General features: G+C 36.1%; 1 protein-coding gene across 2 annotated transcripts; it reads right to left on the bottom strand.

Moving 5' to 3' along the window:
- Positions 1-163: 163 nt before the first annotated feature.
- Positions 164-20,424, bottom strand: itpk1a (inositol-tetrakisphosphate 1-kinase a). 2 transcript variants are annotated; one of them, XM_016295611.1, is made up of 11 exons: positions 20,128-20,424; positions 19,888-19,984; positions 16,994-17,018; positions 12,936-13,061; positions 12,510-12,627; positions 8,259-8,357; positions 8,048-8,088; positions 6,921-7,086; positions 5,137-5,204; positions 2,354-2,516; positions 164-1,161 (listed from the first exon to the last, which is right to left on the bottom strand). In XM_016295611.1, exons 2-11 carry the CDS (start codon positions 19,980-19,982, stop codon positions 860-862), a joined length of 1,203 nt encoding a protein of 400 aa, XP_016151097.1. In that variant the 5' UTR covers positions 19,983-19,984; positions 20,128-20,424; the 3' UTR covers positions 164-859. The 2 variants fall into 2 exon arrangements, with proteins under 2 accessions (XP_016151097.1, XP_016151088.1); XM_016295602.1 differs by having other exon boundaries at positions 19,888-19,987; positions 20,140-20,424.
- Between the last annotated feature and the right edge of the window lie 1,148 nt (positions 20,425-21,572).

Below are 21,572 nucleotides of genomic sequence, written 5' to 3'. Positions count from 1 at the left end.
CAAACCTGTGTGAATTTTGTTTCTCTGTGAAACATAAAAGATGAGATTTTGAAAAATATGAATTTTTGTCAGTGCAATAAAAATCTTCAGGGAAAGGTTCACTGTTGTTTTGGCCACCATTGACTTTCATTATGTCAACAAAAACAACTGAAACATTTTTTTTAATATCTTCTTTTGTGTTCCACAGAAGAAAGATTGTCATACAGATTTATATAGACATGAATTTAATTTTTGGGTGAAGTTTGTTAATTTTCTTTTACAATCAATGCAATGCATAACCCCATTCAATCTCATAGCACCTGCCAGATGCTTACACGATTTTTGGGCCCTTCAGATATGAAACGATTAGCCTTAAAAAATCTTCCTCTTCAGTCTTTTTAAAAAGCAAGCAGAGCTGCTCTTGCTGTGTTTTAAGAGATTAATTACCAGTAAATTGCTTCAGACAGCATTAAAGGTCTTCAAGCTCTCTTATTCAGCCATTATTTATGATACACGGCAAGTAGAGAAGCCTTAGTGCCAGCTGGACACTTATTTAAACAGTGCAATGTCTTAAACCCAAATCATGACACCCATTTTCCTTTCAAGTATCTCATTAATATATTAATATCAATAATATTTTTTATTTCCTCCCATGAAGCCCTTGTTCTGCAAATCAAGTTTAGTGCAACATTCATTAAAAATCTAATCATATACCTTTCCAAGATCAGGTCGCCCTTTCCAAACATGAAATTAAATGAGTAGACATTTCCTACACAATTCACATTTGGCACAAAGGAATTTTCTACACACCTACCCTTTGATGAGCATTCATTTGGTTCGTGAACAGTACTGAAATATTCTATTGCATTGGCTCGCCGTGTCACTGCGAGGACGTCTCCGCTGCTAAACTGGATCTGCTGTGCTGGTGAAAGTTTGGAGCCATGCAAGCGCCACCACAACTCAGTCCCTGATGGGGACCCTTCTTTATCCCCTCGCTGTCCATCAACCAACTGCTTTCGTTTCCCAGCATGCCACAGTGCATCCCGCAGGCCACAGATGGGCTCTGCGCTATCCCGTTCACTCTCAGATGACCGCACGCCACTCCGTTTGACACCTGACCTTGCAGGACGCTGCTGATGTGACTCAACAGGTCATCGAAAAACTCGGGGACTCCCTCATAACCTGGGTGAAAAATTAAGGTGTTTTAGATAACAGTAGTTAATGGGTTTTTTGTGACTGTGCTGAGAGATTAATAAAAGGAAGATATCATCTGTTGTCTTACTCCTGCGGTGTCATGGGACTCGTTGGATGTACCACTGAGAGATATGAAAGTGCTGTTCCCGGCTAGATACATAAGATCACCATGGCAACAAGCAGAGAGAAAGCAAGGTGGCTTTTAAACATACTGACAAACACAGCTGTGTGATGGAGAATCACAAAATGTTCTACTATAGAACACACAGGCAAAATATATATATATATATATTGATAGGAGTTAATATAATTTGTGTAGACTACAGTGAAAGTTATTATCTTTTATTTATATCTTCACTGTCTATATTCTCTAGTTTGTAAATCAGTGTAGTATACGTTGTGTTCAGAAGTGTTTGGTAAAAGCTCTCCGTGAAATGGCTGATTTGCCAGACTTCCAAAAAGAGCAAATCTTGCAGAAGCATCTTTAACAGCTTGACAGCCCGGTTTTCGGTGTTTTAAGAAAAGTCTGTATGATTATGACTGTACACAAAGCATGGCAAGACTTCATCAGCGAAGAAGAATAGTAAGCGAAAACCCAAAGTAAATGATAGGGAGCTTCGAACACTAAGAAGGGTTGAGTCCAAACAACACAGAACTACTGCACAAAAGTGACAGCAAACCTCAATATTCACCTTGAAAACTGACCACAGAGAACTTCACAAAGCAAGCATACATAAAAGAGTTGCAACTGGTAAAACTTTAATCACTGACACCAATGCTAAAATGGGAAAAAAACTGGACAGTTGAAGAACCAAGTGAACTTTAACATCTGCCCTGGCCAAACAAATCACCTGACTTAAATACTATCAATCCACAGTGGATAGTTTTAGAAAGAAAGGTGAGAAGCAGATTCCCTCTAACATCTTAGAAGCAAATGACAGATGTTTTTGTAGAAGACATTCCACCGCCGTTTTAATGGCAAACATTAGTAAAACACCTTCATACACAAACATTGCCTCTTTGAGCAATACAAAGCACAAAAAAGGCCTCTTTATTATTCCACACTGACACCATGTGGTTTGTTGGCATTATTGCATTTCTGTTTTTTAAAAGTGGGAATAGAGTTCAGCGCATAAAGATAATATTGCCCAGTCAAAGGATTGTGAGGAACTGCACGTGCCTGGGAATGCGTTGATGTCGATGACAGCGTGCTGGCCGGTCTGGTTGTTGATGATGATGTCAATCCCGAACAGAGAAATACCAAGGGCCTGTCTTAACCTTTTGGAAATTCTCTGAATGACGTCATTGCTGGGTTCCCGGTACTGGCCCTCCATGTTGTCCCTCTAGAGGAAACCAGAAAACAGAAAAAAGTATGAAATGCCTGTTTGTTGAACATGTACAGTTATTATTCATTGTGAATGCCAAAACACTACAGAATTGTTTTTTTAACGAAGCTTTTTAGTAGAAATGCATCGATCGACCGGCCAGGGACCGGAATCAGACGATTTTCCGCATGATCGGCCAGGACCGGTGATCGGTCGGTCAGGCTCACGTCTTGCCGATTCCGAGCCGGTCCATTTTGACGTCACAGCTACGCTCACATCCACATGTAAACATGCCGTCAGCGTGGAAGTTCTTCACTGTGAGTGAAGAAGACACAAAGTTCGCAGTTTGTAATACGTGAAACTTTAGGGCCAAAGTAAACCGTGGGGCTTTAGGGCTCGATTAAAGGGTTTGTTCACCCAAAAATGAAAAATTTTGTCATTAATTATTCACCCTCATGTGTTTCAAACCCGTAAGACCTTCGTTCATCTTCGTATGCTGTTCTGTGTCAGCTGCGTCACATGGATTATTTTACCGATCACCTTGCTACGTTTCTGGACTTGGGAACATTTCAGTTGCGTTGCTGTCTATGCAGGGTCAGACAGCTCTCAGATTCCATCAAAAATATCTTAATTTGTGTTCCGAAGATGAACGAAGGTCTTACGGGTTTGAAACGACATGAGGGTGAGTAATTAATGACAGAATTTTCATTTTTGGGTGAACTAACCCTTTAACGCTTGTCCGGGACAAGCTGGTTTTTTTAATGGGCAAGTGAGAGAGAATTTGATTTGCCCGACCGCACAAGAAGCCTGATTAAAACGTCAATAATAAGAAAAACTAGGGAGGCACTGAAACGTCGCCACCAAAATTTTTTGCGCGAGAATGATTCTGATTTTATTGCATTCAGTGTAAATGGAGACTGATAATGTATTTATGCCGTGCCATGATGCTCGCGCAACATGTTTAAGAGGCCGAGAGAGACATATGCAAAAATCACAACAAATGAGCGCCACAGCACACACAAAGTAACTCACTTATTTTTCCTGTAAGAGCAGGCGCGGCCATTTGTAAATTTAATGTGGCTGGCTTCCGGTCTCATCAGCTTCCAGCTATTTTTAGCTGTACAAAACAGCTCGTTTTGCTGCTTGATATTGCAAACTGGTGTTTCTTACCATATTATTATAATGTATTATCTTAATTATGAACACACTAGTTTGTAGTGCAAACAGTTTTACAGTTTACTGCACTTTGTTATTCTTCTCGTTCTTTCCCTACAGCGGCTAATGAACCGGAAGTCTCACACATTCACAGAAAGTGGCTTACTTTCACGTTGAAAAATAAGATGGATAGCTGCATACTGCGGTAGAAAAAAAGAAAGAAAATTCTAATACATTACACGATCAAGATGTCACGACTGCAATGTGATTTTATGCAATTTTATACAATAGTATACATTAACAAGTTCAATAAACAAAAAGTTTAAATTAAGTGACTTACATTTTAGACACAAATATTGACTGCGTTTGCTCAATTTTTCTGATGAACATAGTTCCAATAAAAGCAACACAGCTGTGTTTTGTTACTGAATGAATCCACATTTTTGAACGAATCAAATGATTTTGAATGAGTCAATAATTCAGTGAGCCATTCATAAAGACGTTTGAATGAATCAGTTGAATGAATGACTAAATGACTCCCTCATTAAAACAGTAATTTTCCGCCACCTACTGGTGGTTTGGTTTCATATTTAAAAGTGTCATTGCATCTTTTTCCAACATTTCTTATTTGTATGTTCGAAAAAAAATATTTAAAACATTAATCTTATTACATTATTTACACATTTGCAATTTTGGAGTGTAAATGCATTTATGGCACCTCAGTTTCATCAAACAGTCTGTGTGAATACATCTAATGCCACTTCAGATGCAGCTTCTGTTTTCCTGCAGTGGAAAGATGGAGTTTGTTGATACTGATTTCTGAACTCTACAGTTTCTTATTATTCTAAATGAATTCATTGAAACAATGTAGGAATTTGTTAGTGTTAGTGGTTAGTGAAAAAAATGGCCATTTATGAACAGTGGGAAATGACATCTGTGTTGTTATATATAGCAACTCAATTCTACCTCTTTCCAGTCACAGAGCACTTTATTTTCAAATTGTTTAAGTGAGAGAACATCTGTAACTAAGTCCAGATTGGGGAAAATTGTAATGTTTAATAATTTATTTTATGTATCTTTTTAATTATTATTATTATTATTATTTTGCATTAAAAAAGTTGATTTTTGTTTGTATATGCTGTCAATTATAGTTCTTAGAAAGAAAATCAGAATCAGCAAAAATTGGTATTGGCAGGTCACACACAAAAAATTTTTTTTCGGAATCGGCCAAGAAAATTGCAATCGGTGCATCTCTACTTTTTAGTTATACACAAACATTTGATACATTAATTTAGATTTTAACAGGGCTGTTTTTTAGATTAAAAATAAAATAAATGTCTAAACGTGAATGGGTTTTGCTAATGTTTCCAGGTATTTAAGCCATTCAAAATGTTTACAGAATAGTTCATTTGAAGGAAAGCATAATTTTTCTTGACTTGGAGAGGTTAAAGCAGAGTTATAAATATAAGTCATGTTGACTTACACAGGTCAGGTCAGAAGAGGACTCTGGTTTGGACACATGATGACTGTTGAAAGATATTGCTCTCCTGTCTAGATGAACGACACAGCTTGTTCAGTTTTCAAAGAAATATTTACACTACTGTTCAAAATTTTGGGGTTTAGCAAGACTTTTTTTTTAACTAATACTTTTATTCAGCAAGGACGCATTAAATTGATCAAAATATTAACCAGACAGCACAACAGTTTTCAACATTGATAATAACAAGAAATGTTTCTTGAGCAGCAAATCAGCATATTAGAATGATTATGTGATACTGAAGACTGGAGTAATGACTGCTGAAAATTCAGCTTTGCCAACACAGGAATAAATGACATGTTCAATTATATTAAAACAGAAAACAGTTATTTTAAATTGTAATAATATTTCACAATATTACTGTTTTTACTGTGATTTTTATCAAATAAATGCAGCCTTTGCGAGCATAAGTGTCCGTAACAATAAGAGACTTCCAAGACAATAAAAAAAAAATCCTAACCCAAACTGTTGAACAGTAGTGTATACATAGTAAATATATATATATATTTTTATCTTTTTGTCCTTTTCAGCTACATTTATTCAGTGAAGAAAAATCCCAAAAGTCTTCATTGTCTCATTGTAAAGTTTATGCAACAAAAATGACAATTCTCAGCAACAGTGAATTTGATTGGCCTTCGGGGGGCATACAATTCACCAAACTGCACTGGCATCTGAGAACAAAATCTTTGAGATGCTTATTTAATTAATACCAAGTCAAAGACACAATAAACCACTCCTCTGTAAGAGAAGGAAAGGGTCTAAACATCAGCAACATATGTTGACAGAATGGTCTAGACAGGCTGAGAGGTCCTCGCCATCACACGGACTTGCTCACGAGTGCCATTAATGTCAATTTCACTTTGTTTCTGATACAGCTTTCAAACATAAAGTAACCTTATAAAAAGTTCCACACTAAGTGTGTTTGTTACGATATACAGGTATACTTGTGTGGATGGTTAAAACTAGCCGAAAGAGACCCGATGTCTACATTTCTGGACCTGGCACCCTATAAAGTGATTTTATTGGCTTTGATGCCGCCTGGTGAACTTTTGTCCCATGTGTGATGCAATTTACAGATTTGTCTTTATTTCTATGTGAACGTAAACCTTGATGAATGCAAAGTAGTTCATAAAAAAATATATATATACTTTCGTTCAAAAGTATGTTGTTGAAGGAAGTCTCTTAAGCTGACCAAGGCTGTATTTATTTGAAACAGTGAAAACAGTAATATCGTGAAATAATATATTAAAATAATATAATTTATTCCTGTGATGGCAAATCTACATTTTCAGCAGTCAGTGTTCCAGTCTTCAGTGTCACATGATCCTCCAGAAATCATTCTAATGTGCTGATTTGCTCATTGATGCTCAAAGTTGTATCAATGTTGAAAATGCTGCTTAACATTTTTGTGGAAACATGATACTTTTTCAGGATTCTCTGATGAACAGAAAAAGAACAGTGTTTATTTGATATTGAAATCTTTTTTGTCTTTACTTTCACTTTTGACCAACTTAATGCATCCTTGCGGAATAAAAGTATTCATTTCTTTTAAAAAAGTCTTACTGACCCCAAACTTTTGAACAGTAGTGTATTTAGCACAAAGGAAAATCTACAGAAACCATTTGAGTTTGATTTATGATTCAAATATAAAGCAAAATATTTCTAAACAAATGACATTCATCAAATACTTTGAACCATCCATCATAGGGATGTTGTGTGACTCAACTGACCTGTGGGTCCAGATGGGAAATTTCGAATGGAGGGCCGCTGCACCACACTGTAGGCCTCTCCCACTACAAAAACCTTATACAGCACTGCATTATGGTTGATAAAGCTCTGGATGACACATGGGGGCTTGATGTCTTTCAGATCTTCCTCACTGAAGATGATGGCCATCTATTGAGCAGAAACCGAATCAACATCAGGTTATAAATTAACATGATAAAATACACAGATTCTTATTGTGATCTTGAAATGTGGAGGAGCAAACGAGAAAAGTCAAATATAATGTATGTACTGTACTTTCAAGACACTAAAACTGCCACACCAAAACGTCTTTCCTTCAGCTAAGTAAATCGATGTGCTCACAGTCATAAAACACATGACCATCAACCTGTTTGCACAAACACAGTCATTCAGTAGTCAGTGGTGACACATTAATCTAGTACGCCCCTCATTGTCAACACTGTAAAACAGAGTTACTTATGTCTTCAAGTAGTATTCTGAAGGAATGTGAGTGATCGGAGACTTTGCCTGTACATTAGTCACAGAGAATCAAAGATATGGTCACCATAGCAACAGAGGCTGCACCCTTATTAATCATCCACGAGGATAGCAGGGTTACGTGTGATTCAGAGCAATGAGAGCTTCAGATTTACTCTCTCTTTGTGTGATACGTGTCAAAATACTGTGCAATTGATGTGGTTTTTATATTTTTTTTAGCTTTTTTTTAGTATCACACTTTCAAGGCAACTGAAATGAATCATTGTGGCCTTTATGAGGCAAAAGTGGCCACAGCGTTGTTGAAATATCAAAGTGATAAAATGTAATGAAATGTAATGAAAAAATAAAAATATATAATGTGTGTTTTTTAATACTACTACTGCTACTACTATTTGCACCTTTCAGTTCTCTAGCTTTACTGAAATAGAAATCCTGCATGAAAAATTGTGATACTAAAGCCCAAAATTAATCATACTAATGAGACGCCACTCAACGTTAGAAATTATTGACTAAAATCATGTAGCACCTCTTATGTAATGGATCTAAATAGCAGTGTGCTGTACAGTACTTATCTCCTGCTCATTATGTAAGATATGAAAAATAGCACAGGTTACAGAAGAGTAAACTCTCTTACCTCATGGGAGTTGATGCCATGAGCTACCTGGGTTTTGCAGACTGCAATCAAACAAAAATAGCGTGAAAATGTGTCGCTCCAGTACACATGAGAAAATATATAAGAAACAGCTTTTTGAAATCTGAAACCACTTTTCTGATTTAGATGAGCCAAATCTATGTATGTAAATGGTCATGAAGATTACTGGTGATTTTAAATGACATGAACTTACTGAAGGGAAATGTGATTCCATGTTTCTGAAGCTGCTCCAGAGTCTCAGTGCCACATTCACTCTTGAGGACCATGAACGGAGGTGAGCAGATTCTGTCATCTACAGAAAAAACACATGACTAGATCTATTAAATGATTTAATAAAACATAAAAAATGCATATTCATACATATAATGACTCGAATATACTTTTGTGTTGAACATGTTTTTCATTTCTGGTTAAAAATGTAGTTTGATAATGTCAGTGTGATATAACTGCACTGATATCATAATGAAGAAAAAAAGACAAAAGAGTGAAATTTTTGAAAATAAATAAAAACAAAATTTTTTTTTTGAAAAACCTCTTTAGGGCAAATCAAAGTTAAAAAATATCAGACAATTTGACAAAGGAAGGTGCGATTTTCTAAAAACATAAATGATTACTAGGATTAAGTTAGCTGATAATGATTCTCTAAAAAAAATATATATATATATATTTGTTACTATAGAGATTCTTATTATTATTATTATTGTGAAAAAGATGATTAGGATAAAGTTGGTTGCTATGTTTTTAAATATTAAAATTAAGATTTAAACATCTAAACTATGTCAATGTCAAGAAAACATTGATAACTGTCTTCTTTACTCTTATGGATCTGATTATGATGATGGCACTCCAACTCTACAATTTTGTTTGTAAAGGTCTGGGAGAAATAAAATATGGTGCAGTTGTTTCTTGGATGTGTTTTGATTTAATCTTACTTTCTCTCTTTTTCTTCCTAACTAGCAAGCATTTCTTTCTTTCTTTCTATTACTATCTTTTCTCAAACCTACACACACAAATGAAAACCTAACAGGCCAGATGACACATCTTGACAAGATTAACTAGCACACCGAGCATAATTCCTTGTAGACACCAAGTTTGGATGGGGGTCTTAATGATGTGTGGCCTGCACACATTTTAAGTGATGACTACACTTTATACAGGATAATATTACTACTGGATCCATGGAAACATTTAAAACTAAACCATTGAAGTATCTGTGAATTTTCAGCTTGCTTTTGATCTGCAACCATCAATTACATCTTATAAACAGCTTCTTTTCCAAGACTGAAGTGCAGTCTATTTATAGCCTCTCAAAAACAAACTTTTTCTATGTTGGGCAGCTTAACACAGCTCAGCGTATTAAAGCATCACATTTTACATTAGACAAGGAACATGAATCCATTTGATCAAACAAGCAGTAACCTTTAAAGCAGCTACAAACACTGAATACAGCAATGTGCTGTGCATGTATTGTGCAAGTGAGTTATTTTAAAAAGGATCTTGAGTAATACCGAGGGTATATGAGCTGTGTTATCTTTCTTTTCCCAGAATCCCTTGCAGTGTTGTTTCATAAGCTAATAGCCATAGAGGCAGTTGCCTGGTGAGTGGGCCCGAGAAAATAGTCACTCCCTTTGTATCCTAAACAGAGTCGTCTCTTTCTTAGAGACTGGGGAAACACCAAGGCAGATGGTTAACTTCACACTAACCCTCAGCTGACACTCCTGTACCCACACGTCCCTCTGGAGAACATTGATGTTCTGATATGGTTTTGATTGGACAACGGCTTCTCTGAACTGAATGCAAGAGATTTCTCTGTGAACAATTTTGAAAGCATGGTAATTTTCGCATTTAAAGATCCTTTATATTATGAACTTCATATCCAATGGGGTCCAAAAGGCCACACTGTCACATTGACCACACAAGATCAAAAACCTCATCAGGTTTATGCAGCTTGAGTGTGTCTGTCATTAAAGCAAAAGAAGGACAAATCAAAGAAGATATTATATAATTCATGTCAATTTTAATTTGAGCAACTGCTTGACTCAAGTTTGTATCGTGACATTAAAAATGCTAATAAAAATGTTTGTACTAAATTATAAAAGAATGCAAATTGAAACAGTCCCAGACTTTAAATGATTAGTTCACCCAAAATTGAAAAATTCTGTCATTTTCATCTTTGGAACAAATATATTTTTGATGAAATCTGAGAGCTTTCTGACCCTGCATAGACAGCAACGCAACTACCACATTCAAGGCCCGGAAAGGTAGTAAGGACATCGTTAAAAAAGTCCATGCGACATCAGTGGTTTAACTTTAATTTTATGAAGCTACGAGAATACTTTTTTGCACAAGGAAAACAATAATAACAACTTTATTCAACAATTTATTTTCTTTTGTGTCAGTCTTCGACGTGCGTTCATAAGAGTACCATTAAGCATGCGTGTGAGGAGCAATCTGTCGTAGAACTTCCATCTCTCTTAGTTCATCATCTGTATATTCTGGTTCAAATAAGTAAGGCTGGGCAAAAAATTGCAAGTCATCCTCTCTGTTGAAATCTTCAGACATGTTTACGAATACTGTTTTATGTACATTGTGCATCTTCCTCTGCTTGTAAACAAGGTGCAGCGCATTTGGGTTCTACGTCAGAATGGAGGCTCCTGCATCAGCAGCATCGTGCGCAGCACACATGTGGCATGGTACTCTTGTGAACCTGCGGCGGAGACTGACACGGAAGAGAAGAAATTGTTGCATAAACTATATATTTTCGTTTTCTTTTCACACAAAAAAGTATTCTCGTAGCTTCATAAAATTACGGTTGAACTGCTGATGTCACATGGACTATTTTAATGATGTCCTCATTACCTTTCTGGGCCTTGAACGTGGTAGTTCCCTTGCTGTCTATGCAGGGTCAGAAAGCTCTTAGTCTCGCGTGGCAAGACCTTCAGACTGACAGCAGAAGGTCTGGGAATCTTGGCTGCTTTGAATGGCAAGGCCTGACCAAGAGGCCATATGACTGACAGATAAAGCAACCAATCACGTTTTCGTTTTGTGCCTCGTCATGTTTAGGGGCGTGGAAATGTCCCCACAATAACAGACCGTGTGTAAAACTGTTGGACGTATTTTAAAGATTCTATGCCGCGAACTTTAAATATTTCACATACTTTTGAAAATCCAGCGTTTAGTTGATCCTGATAAGCGCTCATTACCACAATTGTAAACACGCCAGCTCGCTTCTAACATGAGGGGGTTTGGCGTCACGGCATATTTGTTTTCAGGCAGAACATTAAAGAACATGACACGCACGTCTCCCGGAAATTCTGTATAATTCAACCAATCTGATGACGACTTCGAAACCAATTCTGTGTGCCGTATGCATCAGACGTTCTGCCAACGGTCCGTAGGCGTGACGTCTGAGGCTGACACTAAAAAGCTCTCGGATTTCATCAAAAATATCTTAATTTGTGTTCTGAAGATGAGCGAAGGTCTTACGGGTTTGGAACAACATGAGGGTGAGTAATAAATGACAGAATTTCCATTTTTAGGTGAACTATCCCTTTAAGACCCCACTTTACACTACAGTTCAAACGTTTTTTTTTTTGAAGAATACTTTTATTCAGTAAGGAAGCATTAAGTTAATTAAAAGTGACAGAAAAACATTTATAACATTACAAAACAGAATTCTATTTTAAATAAATGTTGTTATTTTGAACTGCATCAAAGGATCCTGAAAAAATGCTACCGAAATGTAGCTTTTTTAGCAATACATTAGATTTTAAAATATATTAAAATAGAATATGGTTATTTTAAATTGTAATAATATTTCACAGTATTGTTCTTGCTGTATTTTATGCATAAAAGACTTATTTCAAAAATTGTACTAACCTCAAACTTTTGAATGGTAGTGTATGTGTAGATACTTATGTGTGGAAATGTTTAGGCTGTATATTTTGATGGAAATCCTTAGGCACTACACCATTCACACAGCTGGTGATTCTGTTGGCTTGTAGTGAGCCAGCAGGCCTCCTGTTCTTTCTGTGGCCAGTGAATGCAGCGTGCAAGCAGCACAAAGAATAAACGACTCAACAGCTTTAGGACATAAGCCCTCCATAAGCCTCACACTTCCCCTGTGGAAAGGCAAAACCTGCCCTCCTCATGTTAGTCCACCCCTGAAGAACAAAGGAGTATCTAAAGGCCTGGTTTCCAGAACTATTTACAACATTTAGAATTAGTGGAAATTCTGTAAACGGTCTGGTCCACAATCCAGCTTAGCATGTCTAACTCACACATAAAGCAACCAACCACAGTTTGTTTTCTCTTTACGTGCCATTTAGGGGTGAGCTTATCTGAAATATATAGTTGGGTTGCCCATTATTAACAAATGTGTTCAGCTGTATTTTGTGTGATTAAATCACACGTGTACAATCGCGTATTAGTGATGCAGACAGACCTTGCATGCATTCTTCAAGTTTATGGATTAGCTTGTATGACTTGCAGCGGTCCAGCAGGGTACGAATGGCTGGAAGAGGGTCAAGAATCACTGTTTCAGGATGAGCATCTATGTAGTCCTGGAGAGAGGTCAAAACACACAATTCATGAGGTCTTGCTTTGTATACGCAGCAAAATGAAAGAACAATGTCAGCGGTTATAAAACAAAAGATGTAAAAAGATATATAAAAAACTATATATTATATAATTTTTTTTTTTAAATATTTCTAATAATATATATTGTTATTTTATATTAATATTAAAATATTATTATAACAAATTAACAAAATATTACAAATATATACTATTCTATTTTTTTTATTTATTAAAATATAAGGAGTGAAGAGCAGATAAATGTATGACCACTTGAGCTGATTTATCTATTTACCTGAACACCCTGAACAAGTAGCAGAGACTCTGTGACATTTTGGTCAGCATCAACAATGTGGTCAGTCAGCTTGTGGATGATGACATCAAATGGACCCTGCTTCTCTATTGGCTGGCTCAGATCCAGCTAGACCGGGAGAACAAGGCCAAGAGCTCAGTAAACATCCACAAGACATTTTAGCAATAACCCTCAGAGAGATTTCTAATGTCAAAATATGAATAGGCAGAGAATGTCTTTTTTCTCAAAATGCACCTGTGTGTATTATTTGTATGATAATGAGTATTAGCAAATTACATTTAATAGATTGACAAAATAAACAGCATGCCTACATTTTGAAATTCCACTTTTGCCACAATGTTCTGTTTGCTCAAGAGAGACAATTGAAGAACAGATGTTTATGACGTGATGCTAATTGTGAGGTGTGATCTGTACTGTCACTCAGACCACTCAGATACTGTTAAACTCTGAAAACAATCTACTCACTGAATCCAGTGCATGAGTGAAAGCCAAGCCAGATTGTGGATTATATTCTGTTTAATGTCAAAATCAAACCATATAAATAAAAAGACATGACTTTCAGGTCAAAAATTCACAACAAGGAAAGGGGAAAGCAGCCATGTTTCTAAAAAATAAATTTCTGTATAGCAACGAAATGTACATTGGCAGTAATTCGTATTTATAAATATAGTGGTAAGTAGTATAGAAGCGGTCGACTATCCAGTGTATGACAGATGGTACAATGTATTCTGAAGGTTTTACGTGTCATCCAGTATGGAAAATTGCTGCTTGGGGTACGCAGAACATGTGGTCACTTTGGGTTTAACCTTTGGGGATGAGAGCATTTTTCTCTTGGATCAGACCACAAAGGTTCATGGCGAACATCAGAGGCATTTGTATACGGCCTAGGCAGTTAATAGGGGATGGGGGCATCCCTAAGTGCACTTTTATTTAAAATGCTTAGACCTAGTCCAGAGTCTCTCTTTTAAAAGCAGCACCAAATAAATTTAGTATGGCCCACCAGAGGTAATCCTAACGGGTTTATTATCTTTTTCCCTAAATGGCCCTGTTTCAGATGACAATGTCCGGAAATATTCTCATAGCCAGTGCAGATATGTGAAAAACAATTTACGAAAACAGACATAAAGAATGAAGAAGACGACACACAGATTTTACACAGACACCTCATGACACTTTAGTGAAAAGACCCCTCCACTTCCTTTTTGTAGAGGATATTCAGCTGATACACACATCATCTGATATAAAGCATGAGACAGCCATGTGTTACATCACATTAATGTTGTAGCATTTTATTAGCTTTTTAAATAAAAATCAGGCAAAGAGCTTCACTGCTTCCGGGATATATTGAGCCCTTATGTGCTTTGCTAGAGTATTACTCTTCCATCTAACACACTTCTTCCTGAAAAACAGAATTAAATCTCTAACTTGCTGTTGCTTCTGTTGCACAGTGAGAGACATGCTGTCATTAACCAAGTGTAAACCAAGGAAGTGATGGCAAACAAAAGTCCTTCTACTCCTTCTTTAAATTACATTTGAAAATATATTAAAATCAGTACATTAAATTGTAATAATATTTTTTCAATATTACTGTTTTTTGATCAAATAAAACATTACTGACCCCAAACATTTGATAAAAAAAAGACAATTGATAAGGTTAGTTTCATATCCTTATAAAACTAAAGGTTTTATAAGAATATGTGGTCACTCCCATTACCCTCAGGTTATTATATTTGTGAAATGAGTGTGAGTAAGTTCTTGAGAAAGTGTAATTATCTTATCTCTATGGTGGTGACATGCTGAAACTGCAGTTTTTAAACTATATGTAAATATACTATGAACCTATACAATTATTTAATAAGCAAAGTAGGACAGCCTGACCAGAAGTATGATGACCGACAATAGATTTTAAGTCTATACCCACAAAAAAAATACACTTACTAGATATTCAAAGCATTCATTTTCAAAAACGTGATGAGATTAAGCCTTTCCCCTTGATCGATTTTAGTGAATTAATGATTAATTAGTCACATGATCTTAATCAAATTAATGACACTCCCCTGTCTAAAATGATCAGCCCATGAACTGATTTCTAGATAGTTAAGTACTTTAGAGACCATATAAAATCTATGACTGGGTGCAGCTGGGTAGATTATTGTATGAGGCGTAAACAGGTCAAAGTCCATCATTTACTCTCTTCGGTTTCAACGGCCTACATGTTTTGGATAGCAAAGACGTGTGCATCCTTGGAGTGGAGAAAAGCACTCAGTGTTTCACTCAGCCAGACAGCTTCACTGATAAATGTCTGACTCATAGTAAAGGCCCAGAATGAGGGAACAAGGACCTTGGTTTAGTCTACCAGCCTTCACACGCAAGTCCCAAAACAAAGCAAGGTGACTCTGCTCCAAGAATTCTCTTCACTTTCCATGGCAAAACAGTAAAGAACAATGTTTGTCCATAAACATACATTTATTTATTTATTTTTGAACCAAAGATATGCCTTGAGTTCTACGCTTGCAAACAAATCTACACCTCATTTCCACTACAACCTGCTTGGTTTGTTATAAGAGGCCCTTTACGTATCTCAGGGCCATCTCAGTTCCTCTTTAACTTAACACAATATAAACATGGTTGACAAGGGCATATCCTGCTGGAATGTGCAAATACTGTCTTCATATGTTCACTGAAAACATTACCACAAAGAGCCTGTCATTTACAAGACACTAGATTCAGCGGGTTTTAAAAATCTGATACCACTATTTATTTTACCCCCGATATTTTCTAATTTAATAATTTTTTTGTTAAATTTTATCATTCTAAAAAATTCTAAATAACATAAAAAAATAAACATATCTTAAATATTACATATTTATTCTTAATTGTAAGTCTCTTTTCAGATTTTCAAAGTGGTCTCAGAGTTTTGGACCCCCCTCCCCCCAAAAAACCCCATCCACACACAAAATAATAATAATGTCTTAAATGTGTCACAGTAATCTCTGTGAGTCATGTCTAATGATTTATCAGTGCCAAGGTGAAACAAAAGGAAGTTGTAACAGAATCATTCAATAAATACCCATAATGCTGTTAACTCACCATCCTTAGAATGATAGTGATGGCATAACTTTAGAAAAGTTCATCTTCTGATCAGCACTAAAACTAAGGACATCTGTAGAAGACAAAAACACCCTTGACCCTGACAAAGCTTTCCTTACTAGGACAAAATGCACACATTTGCACGTGAATCGATTTACAGCACCATTGTTATCAATAAGGACAGGTTGGGTTTAACCTACTAAAAAATCATCCTCTTGAGTGAAGCCAAGGATGCTAGATTAAGATTATGTGTACCAAGATGTCCCACTGCACTAATGTCCTCAGCATGACCTTAGAGAATTACCTGATAAGAGGAAAAATAACAAAGTATAATCTATCAAGACAATGCTTCAGCTTACACTATAAATGTGGTTTATATCAGCCTGATATGAAGAAGGCTAATCAGTGCAATTTCCATGCAATTTTGTAGAAGCAAACTTATGTTTTGTTATGTTAGGCTATATTAGGCCCTGGGTGAGAACTGTTTTGAAGCAACAAAAAAAAGTCTTTATAAACTGTTTTTACTGGCATTATTCAATGGTAAAGTAAAAAAAGTCACAAAAAGTTAATGCGATAACAGTACGAACATTAATAATATTACATTACAGTAAGCAACACCAGCCCTATTAAACAATGCATTTATTACTATGCAATACAAACCTCAAAGTGCACAATTTCAACTGCATGCAAAAGTGATTAACTGTGTAGTAATGCAGTAATACTAAGTAACACTCTCGTGGCGATATTTTGAATTTAATTCTCCCCAGGCATACTAGCTTCATTTTCATTTGAAATGAAAAGCATGTTTGTTACGTTTAGAGCAGATAATGACAAGCATATTTTGATGATATTGTGGAAACGGCCTCACATTAATGGACAGGCTTTTAGTGTTATGGAAAAGCCATCTAAAAAAAAAAAAAGAAAGAAAAAATACCATAAGGGCTTCTTACCTGGATCATCTCTATGCCTTGTTTCCTGGAAAACAAAAAAGTGGAAAAACAAACTATGAATATTTTATATTGATTCCAGGTGACATGCAACTAAAGTATTGTTGAGTCAAATAATGATCAACACGGACTTGAACTTGGAACTATGAGAACTTCACAACGAGACAAATTATTAGGTTTTTATAAGTTCAAATAGAACAGGGAAAAATCCTGTTATTTTGCAACCCAAAGGGGGCTTTGTCACCTAAAGCAACCCCTGTTTAGCTTTGGACTGCTGTCTCTCACATAAATAGGACAGAATTCTCCAAATTCCCTCTCATAATCACAGGCAAAAAAGCAACAAACACACACATGCTTAAAATGACGTATCATCCCTCTCCATTTCCAGACAACACATTTATACTATTTATAAAGCAAAACAAAACACTCTTTAAATGATTTGATAACACAGTTCATATAATGAATAGTGTGTCTGATTAGTTCTTGTGCTGTGAGAATATCTGTTTTTCCAAATTCATGAGTCGGGCAGCTTTAAGTCTTCTAAAAGTCGTTTAAAAGTCCCCGAAATAACAATAAGCTCACATCTTTTTCAACGGCTGACAAACCTGCAGTGATTTAACAAATGTAGCACTGTGTGACAGTTTATCAGTAGTGCTGAGTCGGTAGTTTGTTTCTAAAGCCTCAGAACTAGGTGAAAATATCTTAGCCTTTCATCAAATGTCCCAAGACAAATATGCCAGCCAGTAGTATAACAAATCATTTTGCACAAGCCTCGGTAAAATTCCTTTGAAAACCGGTTATCTGTAGGCTAGAACATGCTCGTGAAAGAAAGGAGAGCACATTACATTAACTCCGAAATGTCAAGTAGCCCACACGGTACTTCATCCGCACAGATACGCATCTAAGGCATGTTCAGTGCCTCCCTCCACAAACACAACATTTATAGCTTTATAGCCATATTAATGGAAATGCAATGTAAACTTGAATAACATAAGTAACATGATTCAGCTTTGAATCAGTTAAGTAACAGACACAGTCTTGCTGCAGACTCTTAGGAATGCAGGGATTCTAAAGAGATATGGAAGCAATGTTACTCTAAGTCTGTGAAATCGAAGACTGGCTGCCTGCCTCCTGCCTGGTGCTTATCCAGGTAACCGGTGAACTTTGTCCAGGCCTTTGTCTTTTTTTATGGACGAAAATTCCACAGATGGTTTTATGGCAATCTAATTATAAGAATCCCAGGACAGTGTTACAAGTTATAGTTTTTTTTATAAGCAATCTAGGACAGTTCAGAAGGGACTCCCTCGAATAGCAAATGCTTAGATACTTGACAGGTAGATTGACTATGGTGACAAATGATATCCATGGTTTCACGACTGAAGCTTCATATGATGGATGCAATAAGAGTGTACCTACAGTTCAAATCTATAATGACTTGCATAAGAGTAGTGGTTTAATGGGGGCAGGAGGGGAGAGTTAGATTCAGTGAGAAATAGTGAAGAAATAGCTTTTTATTACATTTGCTGAATGCAATAAAGTGAATGAAACTGTATTGATGACTGATGTATGAAACACTCTAAAAAAATGCTGGGTTGTTTCAACCCAACTTTGGGTCAAATATGGACTAACAGGAAAATCAAAGTTGGCACACCACAGCTCCAAAAGTAGAAGAATAATTATTTTATTTGTATTTTATTTAAAAATATATAATTAAATATTTTTCTATTTTTGGAGCTGTGGTGTGCCAATTTTTATTTTCCTGTTTGAAATGTGTTTGGTTGAGCACCTACTTTGAGCTTTTGGCCGGCTGAATGTGTGCACTTTGATTGGAATCAAATATGGACTAACCCAACTTTTGGGTTAAAAATGTCATTTAAAAATGTAACCCAACAGCTGGGTTAGTCCATATTTGACCAAAAGTTGGATTGAAACAACCCAGCATTTTTTAGAGTGAAGATGAGGCAAGAGGACATGAGGAGGGGTGATGAATCATGTTTCCTATATCATATAACACTAATTAACACTAAGCCCCACTTGTTTCAGTTCCCTATAACTCATCTGAATTACACATTCAAGTTTTGACACCTCAGCTCCTCTCAAAAATAAATATATCATTTTCTTAATATTAAATGGCAAGTCGTTTTTTATTCCATAAAACAAACTAGTATATATTTTACATTACTAGCATTTCTTTTTAAATGAGTATTTAGCAATCCAAACAGCGACTCTTTTTCAATGTCACTAGCAACTATTAGATGGATATTAGGCTACATGTTTCTTTGCTACCAGTCACTCTAACAGTGTCAAATAACTGTAATACTAAAATATAACTCTCCAATTGTATCAAATAACTCCAATAGTGTCAAAAACGGTGAAATAATTATTCCATTGTTATAAGTTTGTGTCTGTAGGTGGAGAAGATGACAATGGAATAGGTGCTAGGAGCTATTTAATAAACATGTTCTATAGCCTACTAACGAATATTCCGATTGTTAACATTTTACTCTTAGGTAGCCATTGAAATATGACAAGTAAAAAACACTTATATGCACTTAACTAGATATACAAACTAGCATTTAATAAATAAGTAGTAGTAGGCTACCTAATTAATAGTTACTAGTAGGTACCAGCAACAAATGGAAAACACGGTCTTAAGTGAATAGTATTAGGCCTAGTACCAACACAGTCTGAAGTGAATAATATTAGTATCTAATAGCTAAACAATCACTAGTAACATTAAAAAACACTGCCAACTAGTCACTAATGGATAACGTATTACTAAAACGTACGATTAAAAATGACCACTAGTAACATAAGCAGAGTCTAGTTCGTTTAAGGAACACATTAAAACTCGCTAGAGATTATGACCGGTTCTCGTCTCGCGCTGAGTTACGCACCTGCACATTTCCACGAAGGTCTGGAAACTGAGTTTTTTAATCTTCTTCTCGCTGAGCCAGTATCCAACTCTTTTTCCTTTCACGAACGTCTGCATCTCTGGCGAGACATATGTCAGTCCAAATGCAGAGTTTATTCATTAAGAAATCGACCAGCAGTTTAGTTTAAGTATTGTAAACTAGTTGTGTAGTTATGTGTGTCAAGAGATACCGAAGGTTTCATGAATGCATGTTTGAACTTACCTGACAGAATCAATGTGCTGAATCGATGCGTTCTGATCAGTTACTAGTCTCTCTCCTTTACGTCTCGTAAAGTCCAAGTTACAGGTTCAGACTGTCGTCAATAGTCCATCCAGGATTGCTAGTGTCCTCCAGAAAGCGTGTCTCCTCTGTCTAAATAGTTGTTCGATTTTATGACAACTTCGTCATATTATTTATAAGACACCAACACATACCGACATAACAAACACATCATGACACACCACAGTATGAAACCGGCGCGTGTCCCTGGTCTAACCTCACAAATGGTCTGTCCATTACTTGGCAAAGCTTTCGATTAACAATGTAATGTTGATTGGCCATTTGGACACAATGGACAGCAGAGAAACTTATTTGCCCAGGCACACCCTCTTTCAGAGGCGGGCTTAGTTCACTGGTAAAACTTGCGTGGTGTTTGCTAGGAATCTGCTCCTGCTATTTTCATTCATTCATTCGTGTTTCCTTGTACCAAAGTTCAAATCTTTCACAATAAATGAGAGGGAAATAAAACGAGGAGCAGTTGCTTGTTATAATCTGAATATTTCACAATATTATGTAGGCCTATGTTAGTTGGTGAAATACCTATATTCTTTGTGAGTTTGCATTGAGAAATGTGATTTTTGATTGGTTTGACACTTCTCTCTTGAAATTTGTCACAAAGTGATGAGCCATGATCCAGCTTTGCTTGCAAAGACTGAGATGCTCCTTTTATACCCAAACACAATACCCTCATCTATTACTCGTTCACTTGCTTACTGTGAACTATTTCAAAACATGTTAGTTTGGATAATCTATAACCTATTCTCTTTCTTAGGTTCTCTTAACCAAGATAAAGAACTGTCTCCACTTTTGTGTCATTTAAGTCCCTTTTAAAAGACTTTTAAAGATTTTTTCTGTTGCTGTTCAGTGACATTGGAAACTAACTGTTTTTTATGTTGAATGGTCTGATGCTCTGTGCTGTGTAAGTGATGTGTATATATTGTCTGCTTATCTGTTTTTAGAATCTGAACAGCACATTGGTCAACTTGTTGTTTTTAATCGTGCTTTAGAAATAAATTGCCTTGCCCTTGCCTTTTCACTTTTATTTTGCCTGTCACAACATTTTTGGAGTGTGTTGCAGCCATCAAAATCAAAATCATTAAGTTGGTCAGTGAAAACTTTGGAAATCTTTTCCAAATTAAATGTACAGGTAGGTTAAAGAGAATTAACAAATCACAGATTCTTGATTTTATTGCATTTTGCAAAACTTCCCAACTTTTCTGGAATTGGGGTTGTGGTGTTGAGCGCTACAGTCTTAAAAAATAAAGGTGCTTCATGATGCCATAGAAGAACCTTTTTGTCTAAATGGTTCCATAAAGAACCTTTAACATCTGAAGAACCTTTCTGTTTCACAAAAGGTTCTTTGTGGCGAAAGAAGGTTCTTCAGATTA

The sequence above is a fragment of the Sinocyclocheilus grahami genome, unplaced genomic scaffold, assembly GCF_001515645.1.
Source record: "Sinocyclocheilus grahami isolate Dianchi unplaced genomic scaffold, SAMN03320097.WGS_v1.1 scaffold15.1, whole genome shotgun sequence".
Taxonomy (NCBI): domain Eukaryota; kingdom Metazoa; phylum Chordata; class Actinopteri; order Cypriniformes; family Cyprinidae; genus Sinocyclocheilus; species Sinocyclocheilus grahami.
Note: the sequence above shows the minus strand (reverse complement) of the source record. Positions and strands in the feature narration are given on the sequence as shown.

Bases quoted from the DNA above. Each gene is read 5' to 3' on its own strand.
- itpk1a (XM_016295611.1), bottom strand. From the start codon at position 19,982: ATGCAGACGTTCGTGAAAGGAAAAAGAGTTGGATACTGGCTCAGCGAG. The intron at 12,628-12,935 runs GTAAATAGATAA...ACCTCTCTCCAG, and splicing joins TACTTGTTCAGGGTGTTCAG to GACTACATAGATGCTCATCC. The intron at 8,358-12,509 runs GTCTGTCTGCAT...TTTTTTCTGTAG, and splicing joins ACTTGAAGAATGCATGCAAG to ATGACAGAATCTGCTCACCT.